This window comes from Etheostoma cragini, chromosome 22, assembly GCF_013103735.1.
Source record: "Etheostoma cragini isolate CJK2018 chromosome 22, CSU_Ecrag_1.0, whole genome shotgun sequence".
NCBI lineage: Eukaryota > Metazoa > Chordata > Actinopteri > Perciformes > Percidae > Etheostoma > Etheostoma cragini.
The window spans coordinates 20,543,046-20,567,612 of record NC_048428.1 but is presented as its reverse complement, the minus strand read 5'-3'; the positions used below and the strand labels follow the sequence as shown (position 1 = coordinate 20,567,612).

The window sequence follows — 24,567 nt, the reverse complement described above, 5'->3', positions numbered from 1 at the left end:
TAAGAAAAGTAATGTTTTTTTTAACATTAAAGCATGGAAAGATGTTCTAGTAGAAACCCAAAATGTATGTATGAACCTGATAATAAGCATGATATGGGACCTTTAAATGTATGATACCAATAGCAATGCAACTTTCCCATCTAGTGTTTCTAGCTCAACACGCACGTGATAGATTTACAAATGCTCTCTGATGTCTGCTTATTAAATGCTGAACTGGAAGCGGACACATAATCCTAATTGGGAAGTCAAGATGAAACCATGACGATTGGCCATACCAACCTGATTAGCCTTTGCGTTCTCACACACAAACGTCTCGTAATTAGTGGCAAATGTTGGAGCGTTGTCGTTGACGTCCAGCACTCGGATGTAAACAGGCACACGGCTGATCTGGCGTGGGTTGTCTGAGAAACAGAAAGGTGGGAACAGTGAATTTACACAGATAATTATTCCTCTACCTAAGAAAACTGTCATAGTACATGAGAAGTGTGGCATTTGCCTGTTTCCATGCACACAGTAATGCAAGTGTTGTTGAACAACAGTGCAATTGTGATGTTGACATTATTATACAAATTATGTGACATGCATATGACCATAAATAAATCACATTGAATAAATACAATTAATTAGTTAGCTGAGTAGTTAGTTTCTACTTGCACCCCACAAAAAAAGTGTTTTCCTTACGTGAAAATTTAGCATAATATAGCATATTTTGGCAGAACTAATTTCATTGTTAATCAACAGACATCTCAGACTCAGCAATCTTCTGCTCTGAGTATATTTGCATATGACCTTTGCATAGTTGCACTCAAGTTGTACAAGAAATCATTTGTCCAGTCTTCCATACAACTATGACGTGTACATATAATAACTCATATTTCCTTTTTTGGGATTTATATTTATTCTTATCTTATTTATTGCACACTAGCTTTATGGCACTCATTGAACATATTGAAGGAACATGTGGAAAAAAAGTCTTTAAATGAATGACAAAATTCGTGATAGTAAAACTTATCACTTCCTTTAGATGTTTCACATTTAAAGTCTAGAAGGAAAGGGGAGGAGTTATAGTGTTTCAGCTCATTGTGTTAATCGTGTTAGAACTGTGCTAGAACTGTTAGGTGTCATTAACATTAACATAACAATGACAACACATCCTGTATATGTTTCACGTAAAAAGTCTTCCAGGAACAGTGACGTAACACAAAGGCAAGACAAATGAATTAGTCAATGAGATCAGTGAGTTCAACATGAGATTGTTGTCGTCTAACGCAAAGAGGAACAGAGGAGCGAGTTCAGTGGAAGGCTGCTCTTTCCCATGTGTTGTCCCTCATGCCATTATACTCTATAACTATAGGGTAAATAGGGTAAAGAGGACAGTACATACCTACACACATACCTGGACTCACATAAATACCTGGACACTTGAACAACTCTTAACTAATAATTTATGGTAAACATCTTTTTATAGCCAACGTTTTTTTTGTTATTATTATTGTTATCTTTACACTGTCTTCTTTCTCTCTATATTGTGTTTTGCTGAAAACTGCTGCTGGAAAATTTAATTTCCTTGCGGGAGTCATCCCAAAAGGGTTAATAAAGAGAAGTCTAAAATAAAGCTGTGGACATTAAAAACAACAAATACACATGAAGGAAGTATTGAGTTTACAGTCAGTTAAAACGGAAACAGATCAGAGAACAGGGCTAACTTGTCAAATCACAATAACATGAAACATTTGTATTAAAAGTCTAATGTCGGTCTATTTTAAATTATAGACCCCGGCCATGTTTTGAGAGTTTACGGCATTCTAGAGCAACTCGGGTGAAAACAATCCAGCCAATGCTGGGTGAACTCGAAATGACTGTTCTCAGTAAAACACCCCTTTGTAACTTTAACCCAACAGTCAAGCGTTGGTATAAAGTCCAAAAATCAAATTTGTCCTACAGAATAACAGGAAGTGGGTAAACGAAAATAAGTTTGCTTCCAGTCCCGCCCTACTTACTGAACTCTGTAGCGATGACGGAGATGTTGTGCCAGGCGCTCTCTTCTCTGTCCAGCTCCCTGAGGATGAACACTGACCCGTTGCCGGCATGGACGTTGAACATCCTGTCCATGTCTGTACGCCGATCAATAGAGTACCTGCTCGAAACACACATAAAAAAAGGTAGACTTCTAAACTTTGTCCGCCTGTGTGGAAGTGTGCCATGTTCCCTGGTTGAGGGATGCTGAGTACAGTCACATTTACAGAGTTTCTCAGGTGTGTCCAAGGTGATAGTGCTCACATTTACTGGGGAGTCTCGGTTAAATTGACAGTCTGTATGGTTAGAAGCGTTTCAGCAGGCAGGAGGCAATTAAAATAAGTTTGAATATGCATGATGGACATGTCTGCACTGCCATACTTTCCTTACTTCCCTATTCATACCACACGAGAACGCATAAAATAAAAAAAGGACACATTTGTTGAATTGAACAAAATTGGTTGTGACCTGCACAAATGAGCCAAACTACAGGAGGCAAATAACCGCTTCTAACATTTAAAACATTTTGAGACTAGTTTTTACAGGGTCACTTTACACATATCAGAAAAAAAACACATTTTCTCATTTAAGCTTTGTGTTATCTCACCATGCAGATCATTTCAGGTTTGCGTGCACAACTTACAAATACAGTGGTATATTGAATTTCACGTGTGCAGCTCAAAATACAAACAAACTCAACAGCTTTATCCCTTAACAGAAACGATGTATTAGTAACTTTGGATACTCCACACACCTCACTGTCAACATCGTTTATAAGGACTATTTCTTTGATATAGAGTAGGAGGTCTTATCCAGCTTTACCACAATATTGTTTCGGGCAGATGCTGCTGTCACTTGCAGGTTGATTGGCAGGTCTTTTACAGATTCTTGCAATTGCTTTGAAACAACAATCAAATGAAAAATTCTCCCACAAATAAATGCATTAATGTTGGATTTCAAACAGACTACAAATGTCTTGAACACATACAACCATAACCATCTGCATGACAACTAGAGGTAAGTAAACCAGTGTGATATGGGTGAAGTAGTCTTGCATTGCCAGACCCTTCGTCCACGGCGCTGCAGAGGAGGGTCTGGCTAGTCCACATTGCAACAAGGCAACAAAATGCTCACGTTTGACAGATAGTCTAGCTATGTGTCTGGATTAACCTTGCAGAGATGTGAGGGCCAGTTAACCATAGTCCTCATAAATCCAAATAACAACACATGAAGCGGAAGGTAACAGGAAATCCAAAAACGGTAATCTGAAAAGCGTGACACCCGGCGGAATTTTCGGCATAACTAGAGCAATCCCCGGAAGTGGAAAGTTGGGGATATACAATAGACTATGGGTGAAATGACTCTTACATATGTGGGACATTGTCTTCAACAATGTACCACATTGTTAGTGGAGCTAACAGTCTTGAATAGTCCTGTCTTGTATTCATGATGGATTTATGTAAGTGTTTGCAGTCCCACGAACACACATATACAGACAAACGAGCCAACAGGTTATCCAGTAGTGTTGTTTTTCTCTGCTTCTTAGACTACTGTGATACATCAGTGTGATTAATGGAGTAGCAGGCATCACAAGGGCTGGCGTAAGAGGGAGGAGACCCCTGAGGGGAGACTATGAACCCAGTCTCTCAATGCACGGCCGGACTGCTCTCCCCTCTCTGCAGTTCCTCCCCCCCCCCGACCAGCCCCTCCCCGCTTCATCTCCTGCATCAACCATTTTAGTGTCTTTATCTAAAAACTCCCTCCTCGTCTCTGCATGCCTCTCCTCTCCTCCTACTACCTTGCCGGCCCCCGACAGTAACTCTAACCTCGTTAAATCCGCGTCGGCCGTGAGCTTTACTAATTGCTTTTCTAATATTCCCAATAATTCAGCTGGCTGAGCCCTTCCCCTGATTAATGACAGAGAGATAACAGCGCGCCTCGTCCTGACCGGGCACCCAAAGTGCTGCTCTCAGCATGCAGGCAGCTGGCTGGATGGGAGGCCACGCAGAAGGACATGTAGGGTTACAAAAATGTTAGTGATCAGCGGGTTGGGACATATATCCTATTTGCTCCCTATAGAAGCTACATGACCGGTTGGCTTGCCACAGTATTTTCAGAAGGTGCTCTTCAAGAATAAGTGTTAGTGCAAATCCGGCAAAAGTATTGATTTAGGGATTTACAGGTCAAAAGATGTCGAGCTTGACCTAGGCTATATTTGGGTGAAAGATTTTAAGGTTTTATATAATGATTGTTTCAACAACATTTAAATGAGTATAGCGCAATGCAAAGCAATTCCTAGGTAGATTTGGAAATATATTAAAAGTGTTGAAAAGCTGTTATATAGAACCCAGTTGACATGCATGCAGACTTACTGAGGGATTTGTGTTTACATCCTGCCATCCATGTCCAAATGTCCTTGCATCTGAATGTGTAGTGGTGAGCTAATAAAGATAACCGCCTCAGTGACTTCCTCATGCCAGGACGCCCCCAGGCTTCGAGGGCCCTCCTCTTCCAATGTGCAGGTTTTAAATGCCACAGGGTAGCTAACTTCTTGATGATGGGTGATAAAAGAGAATGATATCCTATTTGACACCTGCAATATAGTGGTGGAACTTCAACCTTGAGAGCCAACTGCCTTAGTGCTTCATAAAAATGAAAAAGTCTTTGAGACAGAGTGGAAGACGCAGCCTTACACCCCACTGCCATTACTCCTGTTTAATAGAATACTTGCATAATTTGGAAATCTCCATGAAATAAATTGTGTAAGTGAACTTTTGTCACAGTTCAGCATTTGGTATGTCTAACAGAAAAATGTATCTTTCTGCCATGGCCTCATTACGCGTTTTAATGCTGTTTTTGGCTGAAAATATAGCACCCTCCTATTTTTTATCTTCAAATTAACACACTATTTCTGTGAAAAATGTGAAAATTAAAACATCTTTTGGTATTCACATATGCGTTATAGAAAAAACACTGAATTCAATCTTATTCTACACAGAAATCCAAACAATGGCCTAGACAATGTTACTGGCACCTTTTTAGAAGTTGGAAAAAACAATTGGATTTCATACAGGTGATTCATCTAGAACACACCTGTGGTAACTCATAGTGGCCTGCAGCCCAATTATCACACATTCAACCAGTTTAAATGGAACAAAGTACTCATTGTGCCGCTAGTGAAAAGAAAAGAAAAAGCAGAGAATTGTCTGAGGAGGCCAAACAGAAAATCGTAGCCAAGCATGGACAATCTCAAGGCTACAAGTTGTTTACAATGCACAATGCTATGAAGAAGTTCTCCAACCTCTCCAGAAGAGGATGCAAGAGAAAGGTTGACCAAAGATTGTAGCAAAGGATTGCTTGAATAGTGGAGAAAGGACCTAGCACAACTGGAAAACAGATTCAAGCTGACCTAAGTAGACATAGGGCACAACCATTTCAACTCACACTATTTTATTCAAAAGGGGGTTCTATGGTAAGAGACCCAAGAGGGCCCCACTGCTTAGAAAGACACACAAGAAAGTTTGGCTGGCGTTGCTAAAACACACTTAAACAAGCCAAAGTCTTGAAGCTTTTTGGTAAATCGCATTAAATCTATGTTTAAAAAAGCCCTCAAAGAAAACAACATTGAGGAGGTTAACTGATGTTTTGGGGTTGCTTGGCTGCCTCTGGTACTGGGTGCCTTGACTCTGTGCGTGGCATCATGACTTCAGGAGATTGCCAAGGTATTTTGGAGCACAATGTTCCCCCCAGTGTCACAAAGCTGCATCTCTGTCAAAGGGCATGGGATCTCCAGCAAGTCAATGATAAAAAAGTGCATATCTAATAGCACCCAGGAATGGCGGGAACACTGGACTGTTCGAATGTGGCCAGTTATCAGTCCAGATCTGAATCCCATTGGATATGTAAAGAGATCTGGATGCAGCAGTTGGAAGAAGGCTCGTTCAAATCTAAGAAAACTGGAGGAGTTTGCAAAAGAAAAGCGGGCCAAACAGCCAGTGGAGAGGCGTGGGAATCACATTGAAGTCTATAAAAAGCACTTGACAGCTGTTATTTTCTTCAAAGGCTTTGCTGTTGAATATTAAATCTACTGTAGGGTGTCAATCATTTTGTCAAGGCCATTTAGGTCTAAAGAGTGGGAATATCGTCGGACACAACTGTATGTTTAAGGTGAACAAATTCTAAGGACAAAGAAACTTTGGAGCTTTTAACCTGATCTCCAACGAAAGTTAATAATTAGATGATTCACTTATTTGGGACTCCCAAAGAGCAGTAAGGTTCTGGAAGTGAAAATCCCATTCATTTTCTTCATCAGGATTGTTAATTAGCTATGTCTGAACCATCCAAGGTAGACTTACTAGATTGCTAGATAGATAGATAATTATGAGATCATGAATTTATGCCCCCCCGTAGAACCTTGTGGTCAACCTAATTTTTGGAAAAACATATTTGATGCTCAATGACACTACCCACTGTCCTAAGCGTAACAGGGTTGTGCCTGATTGGTGGAGCTTGCTTTTACCATGGAAACGGTTAACCAAAAACACAAACCTGTGAACGGCTAGGGAGCTGCTACCATTGAAGTTGATGACCATTTATGTATCAAATGATTTATGGTGATTCGTTCTGGTGGCTAGTTGGCTCGGTTCCAGGCTGAAAACCTGTTGTATAAGCATTTTTGATAACGTTAATGGATAAATTGAACGGGGAATATCGAATATAGTGGGTGGTCACTATTGAGCTCTATATAGCAAAAATTTAGAAAAGTAATATCTAAATAAATAGTTTTCCCATACAGTCCAAGACCACATTAATGCAAGATATGCCATCCACCGAAAAATGCACCCAAAATGTCACAGGAAAAGGGCCACTCTGAATATGTATATCTGTGTATATCTACTTAGTAGCTTCTCTCTGAGTTTTCGCCCATATCCGTGCATCTCCTGGCCTATTCCACCATAAGGGAATAGGCCATGACATGCACTGGTATGGCCCCTTGATATGTGATGTGGTCCAGTACCTGACGAGACTGTTTTTGTCGTCAGGATCAGACGCGCTGACGGAGCCGATGACGGTGTTCCTGGCTGCGTCCTCTTTGACTTCCATGATGTAGTTGGTGCGCTCGAACACCGGCGGCTCGTCCACATCCTCCACGATGATCTTGACGGTGGCCTCGTCCCTGAAGGGGCCCACGGAGAGGAAGCGAGGGTTGATGTGGGAATTTTCCACCTGAATACGGAGACTGTACTGACGCTTCCTCTCAAAGTCCAGAGGCTGTAAAACAGAAACAAAATGACTGAGTGAGCCATTTCACATACCATGACTTCACTAGGGCTGGGTATTGTTCATAACCTTTGGATACTGGTACCAGTACCGGTACCAATGCCATGACTTTGATACCGGTTCCAAAATGATGTTTTTTTTAATACCAATTTTATAAAATCCATTGTAACAACGTTTTTCCTGCGTGTCTCTACGACATATAACATTAAACAGCCAATCAAAAACATTATTAGATCTTGGTAGAAGCATGCTGCATGCTTATTGGCTCACTGACGCTGATCAGATTTACTGCTTAGGTATTGAAATTGGGTATGGAATGACGAGTCATTTTTTGATACTCAATACTATTTCTAGGCAATCTGTCAAGGCCTAAAAAGTGTTGAATTTGGTATCCAGCCCTTGAATGAAAAGAAAATTCCCTTCGGACGTTTTGTTTGTCCCCAAAAGTTGACTTTTAAACAACTCATTTGTATGCAGCGACACGTTCAGCTGTTGATTTAAGAAAAACTAATATCCATTCAGAGCATCCTGCCACATTTAATTTCAGGTCAGATTGGGATTTTATTCATTAAACTGGCAATGTTTTCCAGAGCATTGTCTAATGAGCGTGTGTGAAGGGACTCAGTGTCATTTTCAACGCCACTAACAAGACTGTTGATGGACACACATGGGTTGCACCATAGATCAGACCTGTGCTCTTTTGGACATGTAAAGGCCTTTCATCAACTGCTGCCACATCCTGAATATTGGGACTGATGTGGCATTTGGGTGGAAATCTAACATGACAACTTGGTCGGGGTTAATCTACAAAAACAAGAAGGTATTTTTAGCCAGGGAATCTGGTTGGACAAAGCGGTATTTATTGTTTTAACTAGACAGTTATATTTTCTCTTTTTAATTTCTGTGTCTTTAGGCAGAAACAAAGAAATGCCAACTTCTTTGTTGTTTGTGCTTTTTAACTTCCTGATCCCTGCCACACTACGAGTCAATCAATCCAAGTTGTTTCTCGACGTGTGCTGGGTGACATCTGTTCATTTTGTTTGTTGTTAAATGAAAAGATCAGTGCATCAGATACGTATATAAGCAACAGAGAAAATATTGCAATATGGAGTGTCAGTGGATTGGGAGCCTTTGGTGTGCCTGTTTCATTCAACTACATGATGGAAAATATGAAATTGTAACGCATGAAAAAAAAAATCCATGTCTTTAATTTGCAAGGAAGTATCAAGGTTGTTCATGTTTTTTTAAATTCCAATCTATTAATAATGACGAAGGATTAATAAGAACTAAAATCCACTAAATAAAACAAGATCATGACATATTTTGTTGAAGGACACATAGGTTGAGCACCACTACATCTATGTTTATATTTAAGGTGTGTAGCTCATATTGAATGGATGATTTTAATAAAGCATTCTATGAATATAACTAATAGAAATGGCTTCATTTTGATTTCACTGCTCTTTCAGCCTACAATTTATGGACTGCACACAATGATTACTAGCCTGATTCCTGAACGATTGCTAATGTTTTTCATCCTTGTGCATTTCAGCGCAGGTTGGTGGTATGTTTTGAGCTTTTATGTTGTTTTTTTAGAAGTTGTAGCCACTGAAGGTGTCCCATTGATGGGAATAATTGAGGAGCGGAGCATTTTAATGAATGTGCACTGAGCAGGAGCCGCTGGATCAGAGTGAGCTGCCTCGCAGGCTGCTTGCCTACTTTTAACTTAGCTTTTCCGTGTTCAGCCACATGTTAGTTTTATTGTAAGTATGAGAGATGTTGTGGATGTTGGTGGTGGATTGTGTCTATTATGATTGCACGGAGACGCATTTATGTGATGGGGGTGAGGGGGGCAATTGCTTTTAATTGTAAAGCACCTTGTGCTACATTTTGAATGTATGAAAAGTACTCTATGAATTCAAATGTATTGATTGATACTGTACATCAATCAATCAATCAATCAATCAATCAATTGGATGGCGGGGCCGCGTTCATTGGAAACAGCCAATGAAAAGCATGGAAAAGTCCAGCTGGAACGAGCCGTTTTTTTGAAGCCATGAATAAAAACATAATATGAGTTGCGGTTTGGGGGGAATATGTTGCTTTGAAGGACCAGCACAAGCGACGACGGGACACACTCCCACTTGACAAGCCCATTTAATTAGTAGGTTTAGAATCAGGGCCTGCTCGCTCCCCACATACTCTTTGCCCGCACACCACATCCAACAGCACTGCCGCGGCTACAAAAGGCAATTATGTCATCGTCCACTTAATGATGGCATGATGGAAGCGATCAATCGCAAGCCGCAGAGAGGGCGTTTGATAAGGCAACTGCCAGATTCTGTTGAATACATCAGAAACACCCCACAGCACACCGCTGAATGCTGCGATCCATCCTGAGCATCAATATTTCTGCTTTGGTCTCAGCTCAGAGGAAAGAAGAATCTCACTCAAAACACATGTACTGGGTGTGTAGGCGAGTGTAAGTTGAAATCTAATAACTCCACTGTCCATCCTCTGGCTGTCAGAGCGTACGGAAATTAAATTAAGTTTCTATCACTTTCTCCTTTATTGATTGCAGTTCATTGCAAATGAGAAGTGGGATGATCACAAGCAACAATGTAGGTTTGCTTGGTGGCATAAAGGATAAGGTAGGTGGGGGGGTCTAAAACAACAACAACAACACACCAACACAAACACCTAATACAAAAATTAAACTGTAAGTGTTAATTCCTACATTTCGTATACTCAATCTAGCAAATAATATGTTATGAAACTGTTATGCTGTCCATAATACTTGCAGGCTAACAATAAAGCAAAATAAAAAAATCATGCTGGTTTAATTGCTGCATTAATAATGCCGTAACCCTTGTGTGGTGGTCAGTAGGATGTTGGGTTGGGAACCGGAGGGTCGCAGGTTCAAGTCTCGGTATGGACCAAAGTACAGAGTGTGGATTGGTAGCTGGAGAGATGCCAGTTCACCTCCTGGTGCTATTGAGCAAGGCACCGAAACCCCCCCCCCCCCACAACTGCTTAGGGCGCCTGTTCAGCAGTTGCATCCCACTCACTCTGAAATCTCTCCCATTAGTGCACGTAAAGGACCTGAGCCTGTGTGTATTTCAGGCCTGTGTGTAATAACAACAGAGTGTAAATTGTAATTTCCCCATAGGGGATCAATAAAGAGTGTAAATTATTTGTTCATCTATTCAATGAATTCATATTCTGTGATTATTTTCTGCTGTATATAATAGTTTTCATTGATAGCTGGAGTCCCCCGGTATTCAAATTGCCTTCATACACTTCACTGGAAATGTGTGCTTCTGCTTCATATAAAGGTTTTCAACTGAAAACACAGGGGGGCTTTCAATGTGAACCAGTCAACAGAAACTCATTTGTCACAGCAGTTAGCGTCTACTGTGATCGCTCATCGAAAATATGTCCACAAAACAAGACATGGTCATTTTCGAGCGAATCAGTTCTAAACATTGCAGGGTTGCAGAAAAAGAAGGAGCAGCCACAGGGAGCTGTTAGATGAAGAGCTGCGGGCTGCAGACCTCCAACTCTTCAGCAAGGTAACAAACTTGACAGCATCCTGCTGTTGCGTTGAAAACTTTGTGCACCGTGTGCATCATGAAATATGCTCACTCATGGCATGACGGAAAAAGGTTGACTATTGATGAGCAACTTCTTTACTAGAACTAAGTGAGTTTGTTTGGCTGAGCAGATATCTAATACGTCTGTTGGTTGTATTTCTGACAAAGAGAAAACATGAGATTTGAAAACCACACTATTGCCGATAACAACCCTCACAGAAGGGTTTTTATGGATCATACTGCAGTTCTAGGCAAGACCCGCCCTACGAGGCAGCCTGATTGGTTGAGGGCAGACGTTGGTCTTCGGGGGTTAAGGCTAGGATAGGTGATTGGCCAGGGGATGGGACCTGACAAATCGGGTTCCGTTGCCCCGCACGAGCATGGAAGCCTGGCCAATCGTAGACCGCAAATGCTACTGAAGGGCGGGTCTTGTCTAGGACTGCAGTGTGTTCCATTATAACGCCTCACAGAACACCAGCGGAGAGTCTCTGACCTTCCTCAGCACGATGACACCGTCCTGCGTGCTTTTATTGGTGGAGATATCAAACATGCCGGGGCCGTCGCTCCCAATGATCCTGTAGTCCATCTCGCCGTTCTCGCCGATGTCGGCGTCCATAGCCTGGATCACTCCCACCACAGACCCAAGCTCGGTGGACTCGGGCACTCTGAACTCGTAGACGGCTGGAGAGAAAGAATTGTATCTTTGTGATTTGCATGAAAAGATGTTAAAAAAAACAAGACAAAGTTACAACAAGGAAAGTCTTGGGAGTGTAAGTGAGTCAGAGATTGAGTGTGTGAGCGGGGCCACGACAACTGGGGTCATGCCCTTGGTATTTCTTTTCATGCTCCAGTTCCAGTACTCCACACAAAGATGCAAATCTTTTGAGATTATAACACAATTAAAAGCATAATCAAGAAGTAATAAAGCCATTAAATCTACCCAAGATTAATGTACAAAGACACGGACGATGCACCTGCAAAAAAAAAAACATGCGTCATAACCTGCATACCTTTTATGACCCTGTCAGTGAAAGAAGAAAAGAGTGTAAGCGGAGAGCAGGAATACAAGAGAGCAAGTCAGGGAGAAAGTGAGTCAGAGCCAATCGGTGAGCAGCAATATACAAGGCAGCCGGAGAGAGGTAGAGTGTGTGAAAAGGGGAAACCGTGTGGGAGATTTAGTGCTGCAACGTTTTTAGATCAGCTGTGGAGCAGCCATTTCATATGCGGTAAAACATATTTCATTTTCAAAACAGACATTTGGCCTTTCGCGTAAGTTGCTACAAGCGGTATTGACTCACCACTCAGAAGTTTAGGATGTAACATAAATTTTAGGCCAATTTACTCAACGTAAATTAATTGCCTCTTCCTCTTTTTTTTTTTTTTAGTTTGGAAGATGATTTCCTGGTTTGAGGCGGGAAAATTGATGGCTGCCTGTCGGCCACGGCGGCCCCAGCTGCATCTCGTATGCTTAAATAAATAGCTGGACGGCGGGAGGGAGCGGGCGTGATATACACACAGCCTGCGGAGACAAACAGCACTGACACACTAATAAAACATGCTGACAGTGTTTTGGCAACGCCTGAGTCGGCAGGTTTCACACACACACACACACACACACACACACACACACACACACACACACATACTCACTTACTCACTCACTCATTCACTCACTCACACACAAACAGAAGAAAGCGACGCACTGCGAGAAGGTTTCCTTAGGCTAACAAGTATTTAGCATTGGGTAGAAAAAAATAAGCATCACTCCGGCAGACAACAATGATATCGCTTCCTGACACTCTACCTCCTCTGGGTGTCCCATTACAATATCTTTTCCTCTTTCTCCCTCTTTCAACCTTGCCCTCTCTCTGTCTCCACCTCCCATCCCCTCCCTCCATCACAGGCTGCCTTTCTGTCGTCTGAATCACTCTTCTTCTTTCTTCCTCCTCTATCTTCCCCTTCTGTCACCTCCTCTATCCCTGTTGTATCCATCTCCCTCCCTCCTCTCACTGTTCATTCATTGGTTCAGGGGCTGAGATGACAGTGTCTTGCCGTTGGTGGCGGGGGGGGACATGACAATAGCAGTAATCTGTCGATATGATCCGGGCCGCCATCGCCGTTTGCCAGATGCACGAGAGGAAGTGATATGGGTGGGAGGAGGGGGGAGGGGGAAGAGTAGAAAAGGAGACAATGTGTCAGACAGAAAGTGAGCAGGAAGGGAGTAGAACGGGAGGACTGATGATTGATGACTGAGAGGGGTAACAAAAAGAGGGGGGGAATGCACCAAGGACATTTGGAGCACTGAATTGAGAACATTAGTTTCAAGGAGTAAAAGGCAGCAGAAGATAGACTTACTAACATGAGATGGACAAAGAGAGAGGAAGAGTGAGGGGGATAAAACCGAGATAATGTACTCTCCTCATTTAATAGGGATTACAGGGCTTATCTGATGCACTTTGCAGGACCCTTTGCTCTGTCATATGGCTCTATATTTAATTATTCGCTGCCTTTAAGAGTGCCGCCTTAGTCGCACGAAACCCAGAGCTCCCTGCAATAATCCAAATTCATTTTGAAACTGACACCAGATGGGGGCTGCCTACTTGGCACCGGCTCACACTGACAAGTGGTTTTCATGGGCTACGTATTGGTCAATGTGTGTGAGTTCCAGAAGGTTGTACTCACTCTTGGTGAAGCGTGGCGGGTTGTCGTTCACGTCAGAGAGGGTGATGCTGACCGTCGTGGTGCCCGAGAGCCCGCCCATCTGTCCGGCCATGTCTTTAGCCTGGATCACAACCTGGTAGTTTTCTTTCACTTCTCTGTCCATGCCAGGCAGAGCTGTCTTGATCAGTCCTGAGGAGAAATGCACCCATTGATAGTGAGGGTTCATTTAAAAAGAGCACCCATCTATCTGGTTATTTAACAGTCTGATCTAGTCAAGTGTATTTATACAGCCCAATCAATCACAAGTTTCATTTGCTTTGTTTCAATATATATAAAAAAATTAAAAATTGGCTTAAAACTACGTGTGGTGGACAGACAATAAATCAGCAAATATTTAAGTATTCAATGGATCTTTTCAGTCATTTTTCAAGCCAAGAAATTCTTGTGTTTTAGCTCTTAAAATGTGACAATTTGCTGCTTTTCTCAGTCAAACATCAACGTAAACTGAACATCTGTCAGCTGTGAACTGCTGATCAGGTAAAACCTTGAGCTGCAAGAAAATATAATGAGCATTTGACTTTGGGATCTTTTTTTAGACTAAATGATGAACTAATTCATTAAAACAATAATCATAATCGGGAATTGATACTGAAAAGAGTTATTAGCTTCAAATACAGTGTGTGCGCTATGAGTGAATTCAGTTAGGATATGTACAGTTCAAACAGGGCCAATAAATAGTCATCTCCAGTGTGGCAGGTTTGTGAACAATCTTCAACCCGCCATATGATACACAGAAGAGTGGACTGCGCGTGTATCTTCACTTCAATGTACTCCTCTGAACTAGCCCTTAAAAAGTCTGCCATCAAGCTCTATCGTATGAATGGTATTTCATTTTTCAGATTCATGCATCTACAGGCCAGATAATTGAACTACGAGGAACATTTTATTACTGAAAGGTCAGTTCTCTCGCTGAGTAAGTGCAGCGGCATGGAGCTCAGCGGTCACACAGGAGCACATTTTGGTGTCTGTGTTCTCATAATTTAACCGGTGAGTGGACCAAAGGGGCCACAGCGTATTCCTTGAATTTTCTTCGTGTTACATTCGCTTCCAAAACGCGTTCGGCATCATTTACCTCCTCTTTTTGAAATTAAGACTGTTAATATTCAGCCTTTCAAGTGCTGTGCAGTTGCTTACTTCGGCGCTCTGACACGTTAGATCTCTAGTTTGGAGTCAGGACGGAGGCTGAGTGAAGCAGTAATTGGCAGCGTATACAAAAGGTGTGCTCCATCTCCCATCAGAGCCGCTCTTAAGAGAGGCAGGCAGACAGATGTGGAGAAGGAGAATAAAGATGAAAAAATAAATTTCACCCTTACTGTAATAAACTGCTTTGACAAACTTCCAGTCTGAATAGATGATTCATTGCATGTCAAAAAATAACAAAGAAAGAGAGGCTGACGTGGTGCATCACTCAGGCGCAGATCACACTGGCCTACGATGTTCTAATGGCCCTCCAACTTGCTCTTTTCTCTCTCCCCCGTACATATTAGGTTTGAAAACGAAATGCAGACACAATGCAACTTCCACCATCCTTTTTTTTCCCAGTCCTAACGATGTGCAATTTATCTCACAGGCAGCACACTGTTAAGAGAACAGCGATCGTTATAGCCACGGCAAACGTATAGCCGCTTTATAACGGCATCATGCCCGCTCTATATCTCTGTCTACCTTTGTTGTTGCTTAATGACTACAGTACACACACACACAGGGAGGAGAAGAGGAGAAACAAATCCTGCGTATAATGTGATGTCCAGGCATGTCTTTGTGTAAGAGGGGATGTCAGCTTACATACCACATGTGGGATAAACCATATTACTGTTAATCCCACCGCTAATCTGCAAATGGCTTTTTTTTTGTCGTTTCCCTTTTGTTTAAGAAAAAAAGACACGCACGGGATGTGTTCCAAAGCGCACATTAATGATTAAAACTAGATTTTCAGGGTTGGTGATTTGCCACTCTCTTTACAACAAATCCCCCTCGCCCCGCAGCTTGCGAGAGGTCGCAGACATGTTGGTATTTTTGGTTTGGTGTAAGTACAACCCACAACATTCAGAGAGTTATTATGAGATACATTGTTTTAATTTTCTTTCTTGGTAGAAGCACGGCTTGCCTCCTTTATTTCTGCCTCAGCGACTGGTTATGTTTTCCCAGAATGGCCATCTCCAGATGAAAGGGTGTAAACTTGTACGTAGGTGGAGAGCGCATTGGCAATAGCATTGTTAGAGCTGAAGGATGGATGATTTTCCCACTAAATAAATACTGAGGAGTTATGTGCATGATTCAGAAAGCAAACATCCTTTGTGGACGCAGTGCATGCAGGTTTACTGAGGCTACACGCAGTGAGGAGACGTTCTAATCTTTGCCTTTTGATGGATTTTTCCTTGTATGGGTGCAACATTCTAGTGTATCTCCAAAGAAGCCACTGTCTCTTCATTCTGAAGGACACCAAGACGGGATGTCCACTTTTGATGTTCTGTGATGAGATTTCACTGCTGCTGAGATGGAAAGATCTCAACGCTACGAAAAAATTAGAACTGTGTAATTGTTCATGTGATATTCCTAAATAACCTGTAACAGCAAACAAGTCGTTTTTATTAATGCCTCTTCACAGGTCCAACTTTTCCCGTTTTGTTTTGATTTCAATGTAACACTGAGCCTATGTTAGCGTTTCCAGACAGGTAAAGGGTAGCTGGAGATTTCTTTACATAGGCCTAATTGTATTCAAATTTTAGAAGTTATCTGTTGTAGTTATGGCTGATTTTGGGGCGGGGCCATCACAGAAAAGAAGTAAATCAAATGAAGAACAACTAAAAGCTAAAAAGGAAAGTTACACTGAGCAGAAACCTGAGTCAATCTCGGCGATGAGATCTCCACTATTGAGCAAAAATTGAATTTTGAGCATGTCAGCAATATTCTGCAACAATTTGTGTCTTTTCTGTATCAAGGTATGGTGCAAATGTCTTTAACTATGTAACTGACATTGTAACAGATTTGGTGTGTGTGTGTGTGTGTGTGGGGGGGGGGGGCGCGCTGGACAGTTTTTATTGCCCCCCTACCCCCCCACCCCTGTAAATGACGTCTGTGTTGCTAACTCAGCAACACAACACCGCTAACAAAGAGCTTTATGACAGCAGGTGCGGTAAAAACACTATTGCCTTTGTCCACAGCGGCCGCTAGAATCAACACAAACGGAAAGTTACATGAGGCCACTTTAAAGTCTTAAAGTTTTATTAAGGGGTTATTACTTTTACTTGATTCTCGTAAAGTGAGGATTGTTTCTTCAGGGAACAGACAACCGTTTGTAGAAAAACTGCAGTGAACTAGATGTCACTTTCTACACTAGAAAGGAATAGCAACAACATGGAGGCATGCAAGTACACCACCAATAGCTTTACAATATATTGAGTATATTAAGAGTGCTTTTTGGGGTGGATTTGACTTTTTAACCTGACACTGACCGGTTTCTGGGTCCACAGAGAAGTACGGCTGCCCCTCCAGGATGCTGTACACCACCCTGGCGCTGTTCCCATATGTGGCGTCATCTGCGTCTATGGCTGTCACCTGAATCACAGAGGTGCCTGGGGAAAGAAGATTCATGACAATGATTTAGATTAACTCTTCAATACTGCTGAAAATTGCCTGCTGGATAATTGGTCGAGCTGATGCACCTTCTGATGAGGTGTCGGATCCTCTTCCAATAACACTCATGCAGAATGTGACTGATAATTTCTGTCCCTTTGCATTACCCAAACCAATCTTTATTCCTCAGCCAATTAGACCCTTATACATGATTGATTTAGGCGGGTAATCGATAAGTCCTAATGTATTTTTCAAAGTATATCTCTCTAAGCATACAAGCGGCACCAATACCGGCTCTTTGCAAACCCCAAGAAGCCTATTAGTGCATCCACAGATCTGCAGTGTCTCTAAGAAGCCAAATATCTGATAGCAGACGGACGACTGTGATCCATTTTCTCTTCCAGAGAGGCTGAAGCCCTATTTCAGTGGAACAAAGGGAAACGGTTAGCCAAGTGCTACCTCCCAAACGGCGCCTTGCGGGGCCAAAAGTGTTGCCTCATTACATGCAGAAGAAAATTAATTAAGTGGAAATATTTAATGGCAATGTGGTATAAATATAGAATTGTGCAATACAATGGGATAACGACCCCATGAAACTTCTCTAATTTGATGTCAGCTATGATCTGTAAGCGGTGAGAGGAGTGTTTCCGTCCTTTGAAATCAAAGGATATTGTGTGAAAAAAGAAATTGTATGGACCAAAAAGCAGAGACAGAGAGAGACCACAGCTGTCTGATTTGGTGTAAGTGAAAGTTGAGGAGGATTCCTCAGCAAAGTTCACCGAACCTTGATCACTAATACCTTTAACTAGGGAATTAGACTCAAAGAGGCTTCTCTGAAATGGCGGCTTTTTAGAAAATATCACTGATCCACATCAGCCATCTCAACGTCGACTTTAAGCTTTTGAGAAAAGAATGTTCTGACAAACAAGTCCGGATTTATCGCAGTTTTGGTGCAAGGGGAGGGAATTAGCTCGACTGTAATCGTTCAGTTGTCAAAGGAGGGGCGCGTCAATGTCGTCCCAGCCCGATAGTCCGAGAGAAGAATGTCAAAGCCGTGAGACTATAATAAAACTCAAAGTGGATGTCACATTTAAAGGGACAGTGTCTCGACGCAGTCACTCGTGAACACATGCTCTGCCAAGCAGTGACATCACACCTCGGTTGTTGCCATGGGCACCCGTGCTGCCCTTAGATAAGTGCTGGCCTCTCTCTTGGGGTTGCTGAACCAAGTGACAACTCTGTCACATGTCTGGGCTGCAAGACCGATGTCCCTCAGTCCCTGAAGCTCCGCCGCAGCAGAAAAGAAAGTTCAAACCATGTTTTCATGCAAGTATTGATTAGAAGCCTTAGTTGTATTGTTGATCTATATACATGAGGCAACTGTGTACTTTTAGACCAAGCTAGAGCCAAAGCACAAGGTGAATTAAAGTTCTACAGTCCACTGTAGAAGTGGAATCTGCATTTATTTACTGTGATGACAAAGCTGACAGTGCTGGTCGTTAAATGAAAGTCTGTTTTTAATAAGATAGTATACAATACTGTATTTAAAAGATTATCTGCACCAGTGCTGGAACCGTCATAGAGACGCTTTACCTTGTTAATTCTCCGGTCATAAAACAGCTCCTAGTCTCATTTAATTAGCAGGGCGCTCTTTGTTGAGCCTACATCATTATTATCATTGATAAAGTCCCATTGATCCAGTAAGACTGGCATTTTATAACATCTCTAGCCTATTTGAATATCGTAAGCCTTCTAATACAGCTCCTCACACACACACACCTTCATTTGTGTAAACACCTAAACATTGTGTGTTTTATGATCAATAAATATGGCTTAACACGCTAAATACAATTCCCTTTGCCTGCTGTATACACACCATCATAGTATTACTAATTCATTTTGTCTACAGTATATTGTTATTATGGTTATTACTTATGAACTGATCCATCTTTTGTGTGTTTATCTATTAAGGGTTAACAAAACATAAAAAACATGGGAAACTAAAAAAAAAGTTCATACTAACAGTTTGCCCAGAATTTTTTGTCAAGTTGAATATCATGATATGTGTTCAATTAACAATGATCACGCAGTCCTACAGTGCAGGTATTTACACACACTATGGACAGTTCAAAGATTATGAGGAATAATAATAATGATACGAGGAATAAGAACTTACCGATGTCAGACATTTCAGGGACTCTGGCCATGTAGGGGTCCTTGGTGAATCGGGGCTCGTTGTCGTTGATGTCGTGGATCTTGATGATGAACTCGGACTGACCCTCCAGCGCCTCGTTGGTGAAGCGGTTGATGGCTTTGGCGTGGAGGATGTAGTAGGCCTTCTCCTCCCTGTCCAGCCTCTTGGTGGCGTGGATGTCCCCCGACTTCTCGTCTATCTTAAAGAGGGACCCCGCTCCCTCCCCGGTGAGAACGTACCTCACGCTTCCATCTCCTCGATCTCCATCTGAGTGAAGCTGTGGAGAAAAAAACCCACATATAATAATGTTGGTTCCTGCAGCACCGAAGACAACAATTTCAGGCAACAATTTGTGGCATTTTTGTTTTAATAAATTCCCACTTTGCAGCGCTCTATTGCTAATTGTTATAGCACAACAATGAGTCACGAGTTGGTCCATGAAAGCTTTCACATTTGCTTAATTTACTCTAATGAACACAAAGTGTCAGCTAGCCCTTTTTAAGGGAAGTATCTCCTAGCTGGCATGAACAGAAAGAGTCAGAGCGAACAGGAACTTTATGTACATAAAGTCCAAGAAAATGGAGCAACATCACAGTGCTGGCTGCACTGTTTGATTGACAGGTGATCTCTAAGAAGTGCAGAGCAAAAAAAATAAAATAACCAACCTCCCAGCAATGCACACTTTGTACCCAGAATGTCAACAAAATCAAATTCACTTCAGTATTTTCTGATACACCGTGCACACATCAGTGATCTGACCAATCTGGGCCTTGGCAAAGAACACACTGACAGCTTTGATGAGTGTGTTTGGTGATATTTAACAGATTCATATCTTCTTTAGTAAACTGTCATTGAGTCATCACAATGCACATTCGTGGCTTCACCTTGTCTCGGTGAAATTCACATCCTGCCAAGAAGAAAACACAGAGCCGAAGTGTTTAAAATGTTGCATTTACTGGTGTTGTTACATGCAGGTTGTCATTATGCTTTTTTTTTTTTTTTTTTACCTCGGGGCCCACGGTGACATTTTCACAGTACTGTGGAACTGAATGCCGGTGTGTTGAAGTCTGCAAAGTAGCAGCGTGAGTGCAAGCACGTCGGCCGCCTGCCAATCATTAATGGATCTGCAACATGACCATCATGCCAGAGGACCACCAGAGTCCACTTGTCTGTAGTGCTTCTCATTATTATTTGCTCTCTCTTCCCCTCTATCTCCCGTTTAATTTTTTTCTGCATGAACAGCAGCTTAGCATGCGCTGACATTTTAATTCCACCACCAAATCCCCCCAACATATTTATCTCTGAGAACTCATCAAAAGCTTGTCCAGTCATTTCCCCTCCCACTGCTTCCCTGCCTACTTCCCTTTCCCCCCCTGTTTAATAACCAAGGACATGTTAATAATTGCAGGGGGAGGTAAAGGCCAAAAAGAGGGCACGTTTGCAAAGTACAAAACCGAGGCAAACGCCACCTGAATGTTTACCCTGATAAGCCGGCACTATTGGGTGATTCTGAGGTCCGTTGTTGACACCTCGTTAACTCAAGTGAGCCGGCACGTTTGAATTTTGACAGTTCGAATGTGTATTTTTCTTTGAGCGCAAGTTGTCTTTGTGTTTACTGGCGTTCTTGGCTCTGCGGGGGCGGACAGACTGAGGGGGGATATTGTGCGTTGCAGCAGGGTCACGTGGGCGCACATTGCAAAGTCTCCCTTCTCATCATATATTAAAAAGCTTTTCATCCCAGGTGCTCGGAAGCTTTACTAATTCATGCTGTTTTATCAGGGCAAAGCTGGCACGTGTGATATGAACAGCTTTGTGGATTAGCATCTTTAACACTATTTTGTTCGCCTGCTTGAATGCTGGTAAAAAATGACAGTTTTCGTTTCCTTCTCTTTCTGTCTTAACGAGCTCGATGAGTGTGTTGCAGAATTTCAGCATCTTCGGATTAGGATCTAGAGTGGAGCACTGTTTCATTAACCCACTTGAATTCTGGTCACAACAACTCTTGTTTTTTTTTTTTTTTTTTCTTTCTTATTCTCTCTGTCTAACCAAGCCAGGAGAATATCCTGCAGAATTGTATTTGTTTTCTATTCTGCTTTACAGTACGTGCTTCCAAACAGAGACTTGGTTGGCTGAAAACAATCCACTTCAACATTATTATCTTTCTCCCGCTGTTATAGCTGCAATGTCCTTTTCTATAATTGTCTATCAAGCTGCCTATCTCTGCCGGCACGACAATTCAGTTAATAACCGTTGAGTCCTCTCCTTTTCGGCTGAGATGTGAGACAGACAGTGTGACATATGCTGTGTCGGCTATCATTTCTATGAAAACAGAGAGATCTTGTGGTTCTGAAGAGTGTCTCCTCTTTCCCCTGAATGATATTACAAGGCAGCTCAGAGTATCGAACTGCAGCGCCTGCTGCAGTGACCCGTCCCTCCCAGTTGCCCACCTTGCTGGCGAGGAGAATTTACTGCTGCCCTTCTACTCAAATTAAGAGGGGAAAAAAAAAAAAACACCCCAGAAATCAATGTGGCAGCCCAACGTACATTCACAATGGCCCTTTGATCAATTTATATTGAAAATACAATTAAACTGTCACATGGGGGAGAAAAGAAAGCCACATGTGCATTCAGCATGGTCACCAAGAAGCTCTGGCGCATCAATAGCTAGCCTTTTCTCCTTTGCCCTCCTGTGGTACCAAATCGTAAAAAAAGGCAGAGAGCATGACGCTATATCTATTAACACTGGGACTGCTGGTCTATTTGTAAAGGAAGAGGACACTGTAAAAGAAAATCTCCATCCTATCAAGTCATTTTGTCTATAATAGCGGCCTAAAATCCTTATTTTCTTCACAGACTAGTTTGACATTTTGGAAAATAAGCTTACAAGCTTTCTTGCCAAGAGTTAGTTATGTCTATGCACACTGTAAAAAATATCTGTTGTATGTCTGCTTATTTTAACAGAAATTGGTCCATTTATTGTGACTCACATACAGTAGTATTTTTGTTTTTCACATTTCAAATTGCATACTTTGCGCTCTGACAACTGCATTTTGCGTTTTTTGCAACCTTTTTTAGACATATTTTTCCTTACATTTTTTAATTTTCTTTTGCTTTCAGAGGGCTACTAACTCAGCAGCTTTGTATGATACAATGTTATATAGTCAACAGAAAACCTTCTGTATTTTAATTGTAGCTACACACATTATATTTTTCAAATAAAGGGCAAAGTCCAAGTAACGAGAAGCCAAAACCTTTTTCAATTGATTTACAGATTGTTTTCTTAGAGTGCAGTAATTGTGAGGCTGAAACCAGCACCTGGTTAGCTTAGCTTAGCATAAAGTTGTTTTTACACAGTTACATATGGATGAAACAAATAAGATATGCCTTATTTGGTGAGCATTAGAAGGGCTGGTAGTGTGTTTTTGGGACCTTTGGAGAAAGCTAAGCTAGCTGTTTTCTCTACTTCACTTTTGTTGCTAACGTAAGCTAACAGCCAGCTTGTGGTAGCTTCATATTTACCGTACAGACATGAGTATGGTATTAATCTTCTCATCTGACTCTCAGCAAGAAGTCACATAGGTGTTTTTCCCTAACATATTTACCTATTTGAGTGAAACAGTCTGCCATTGCAGTGCCAAACTATTTCAAACTGTTTGCAACAGGCTTATTTTAATGCCTTTCTAATAATCAGTGCCTAAATCTTGTTTGGCAAAAGATCAAGGAAATGTTGCTGCACTCAAATTAAGAAAAATGAAACTTGAATTCAGAGAATCCTTCTAACAAGTTGATTTGAAATAAGGCTCTAAGGCGAAACTGCAGGAAATCCTGTCTTGGCAATGAATCAGTTGGGAAGCAAACTATTGTGCATTTATTGTTATATCATCAATGACATGCTATGTATTTCAAAACCTTCCACTCCATTAGCCTTCTCTGCCGAGTGATACCAAAATATTTTCAATGGTTGGTGTTTTTTCAAAGGTGGTGATATTTATTTCTATTCCTACATTCTTTATCTTGCAGTTTTAAAGTGGGCTGAGAAGTGAAGTGGTACTCATCAGACATCTGTGCGTGAGAACTTCGAAGCGAGCCATCTTTGTTTGTGAAATTAATCCGCTTCAAGTGCAGCAAATGTTAGTGCAGACTTAATCTGGCCGCCATTTGTGCTTCCTATGAGTTAGGCCAAAAAGATGGCACTGGAAATGGGTTGCTTAGGGCAATTAGCCAGTTAGCCTTTAAGGCCTTGTGTCCTGGCCTGTCGAGAACTGGCTGCCTTCTCTATGTAGCCAGATGGTAGCCTCAGACTGTGTACAAAAATAGCCTATCAAATGTCCGTTGATGTGTAAACTTGAGATTTTTGGTCGAAGCTGAAGAGACTTAAAGGTGAAATGTCAGTTAGCATATATTTCTCTCTTGTGGGCATCTGACATCTTTTGTTTTGTGTCCCGTGCATAATTTCTAGCATGTTATCTTTTAATTAGAGGCAATTCTCAACAGTTTGTATTCACGTTGCTGCTGGGCTGGAGCCGAGGTCATGTCCTCATTTTTGGTTCTGGGAATTTGGAGGATTTTTACCAACTTTAGTAGTACTGTATAATTACACACAAACTATACATTCTGCTATTTATTTTAGACTCAGTGTCTTGTATTTTTTTACACGTTTTGTGTCCTTGAGTCATGTTTTCTCAAATCATTTTTTAAAACTGTGTAGGGAGACTATTACAAACACTTTTCTCTAAAATCAAGGTAAATTGAGAAACGATAAATAAAATGGAAAAGAGGCTGAAATATTATTTACTTGCAGGATTTTTTTCTTCTTTATTAATGTCCTTCTTACTTTAAAGGTTCTTTGACATGATGCTCTTTGGATGCTTCTATATATACCTTAGTAGGCCCATAATAACATAACTGCTGTCTCTTTCCCAAAATTCAGCCTCGGTGCAGTATTAAAGCCACTAGAGCCAGTCCCACAATGAGCTTTCTTTAGTATGTGCCATTATTGAGTCTGTAGCTTTAAATGCTATGGAGAAGGAGAGAGGCGGGGCAAGGTGGAGGGTGCCAACTGCCATGCTTCGCACGTTTGCAAGCCATTATGTCTCGCTTTTTCTTATGGGTGGGCCAAATTCTCGGTGTGGGCAAAGCAGAGAAAGTTGAGGTAACCTTGCCCCTTATGACCTCATAAGGAGAGAG

At 41.6% G+C, this 24,567-nt stretch overlaps 1 protein-coding gene across 1 annotated transcript in view; it reads right to left on the bottom strand.

Moving 5' to 3' along the window:
• Positions 1–24,567, bottom strand: part of LOC117937522 (cadherin-6-like) — a 63,721-nt gene that overhangs the window by 11,549 nt on the left and 27,605 nt on the right. Inside the window, exons 3-9 of the mRNA XM_034861546.1 lie at positions 19,363–19,657; positions 17,066–17,185; positions 13,572–13,739; positions 11,383–11,570; positions 7,034–7,287; positions 2,001–2,137; positions 280–401 (exon numbers count right to left, since the gene is read on the bottom strand). Coding sequence (XP_034717437.1) covers positions 280–401; positions 2,001–2,137; positions 7,034–7,287; positions 11,383–11,570; positions 13,572–13,739; positions 17,066–17,185; positions 19,363–19,657 — 1,284 coding nt within the window. The remainder of the gene's footprint in view (positions 1–279; positions 402–2,000; positions 2,138–7,033; positions 7,288–11,382; positions 11,571–13,571; positions 13,740–17,065; positions 17,186–19,362; positions 19,658–24,567) is intronic.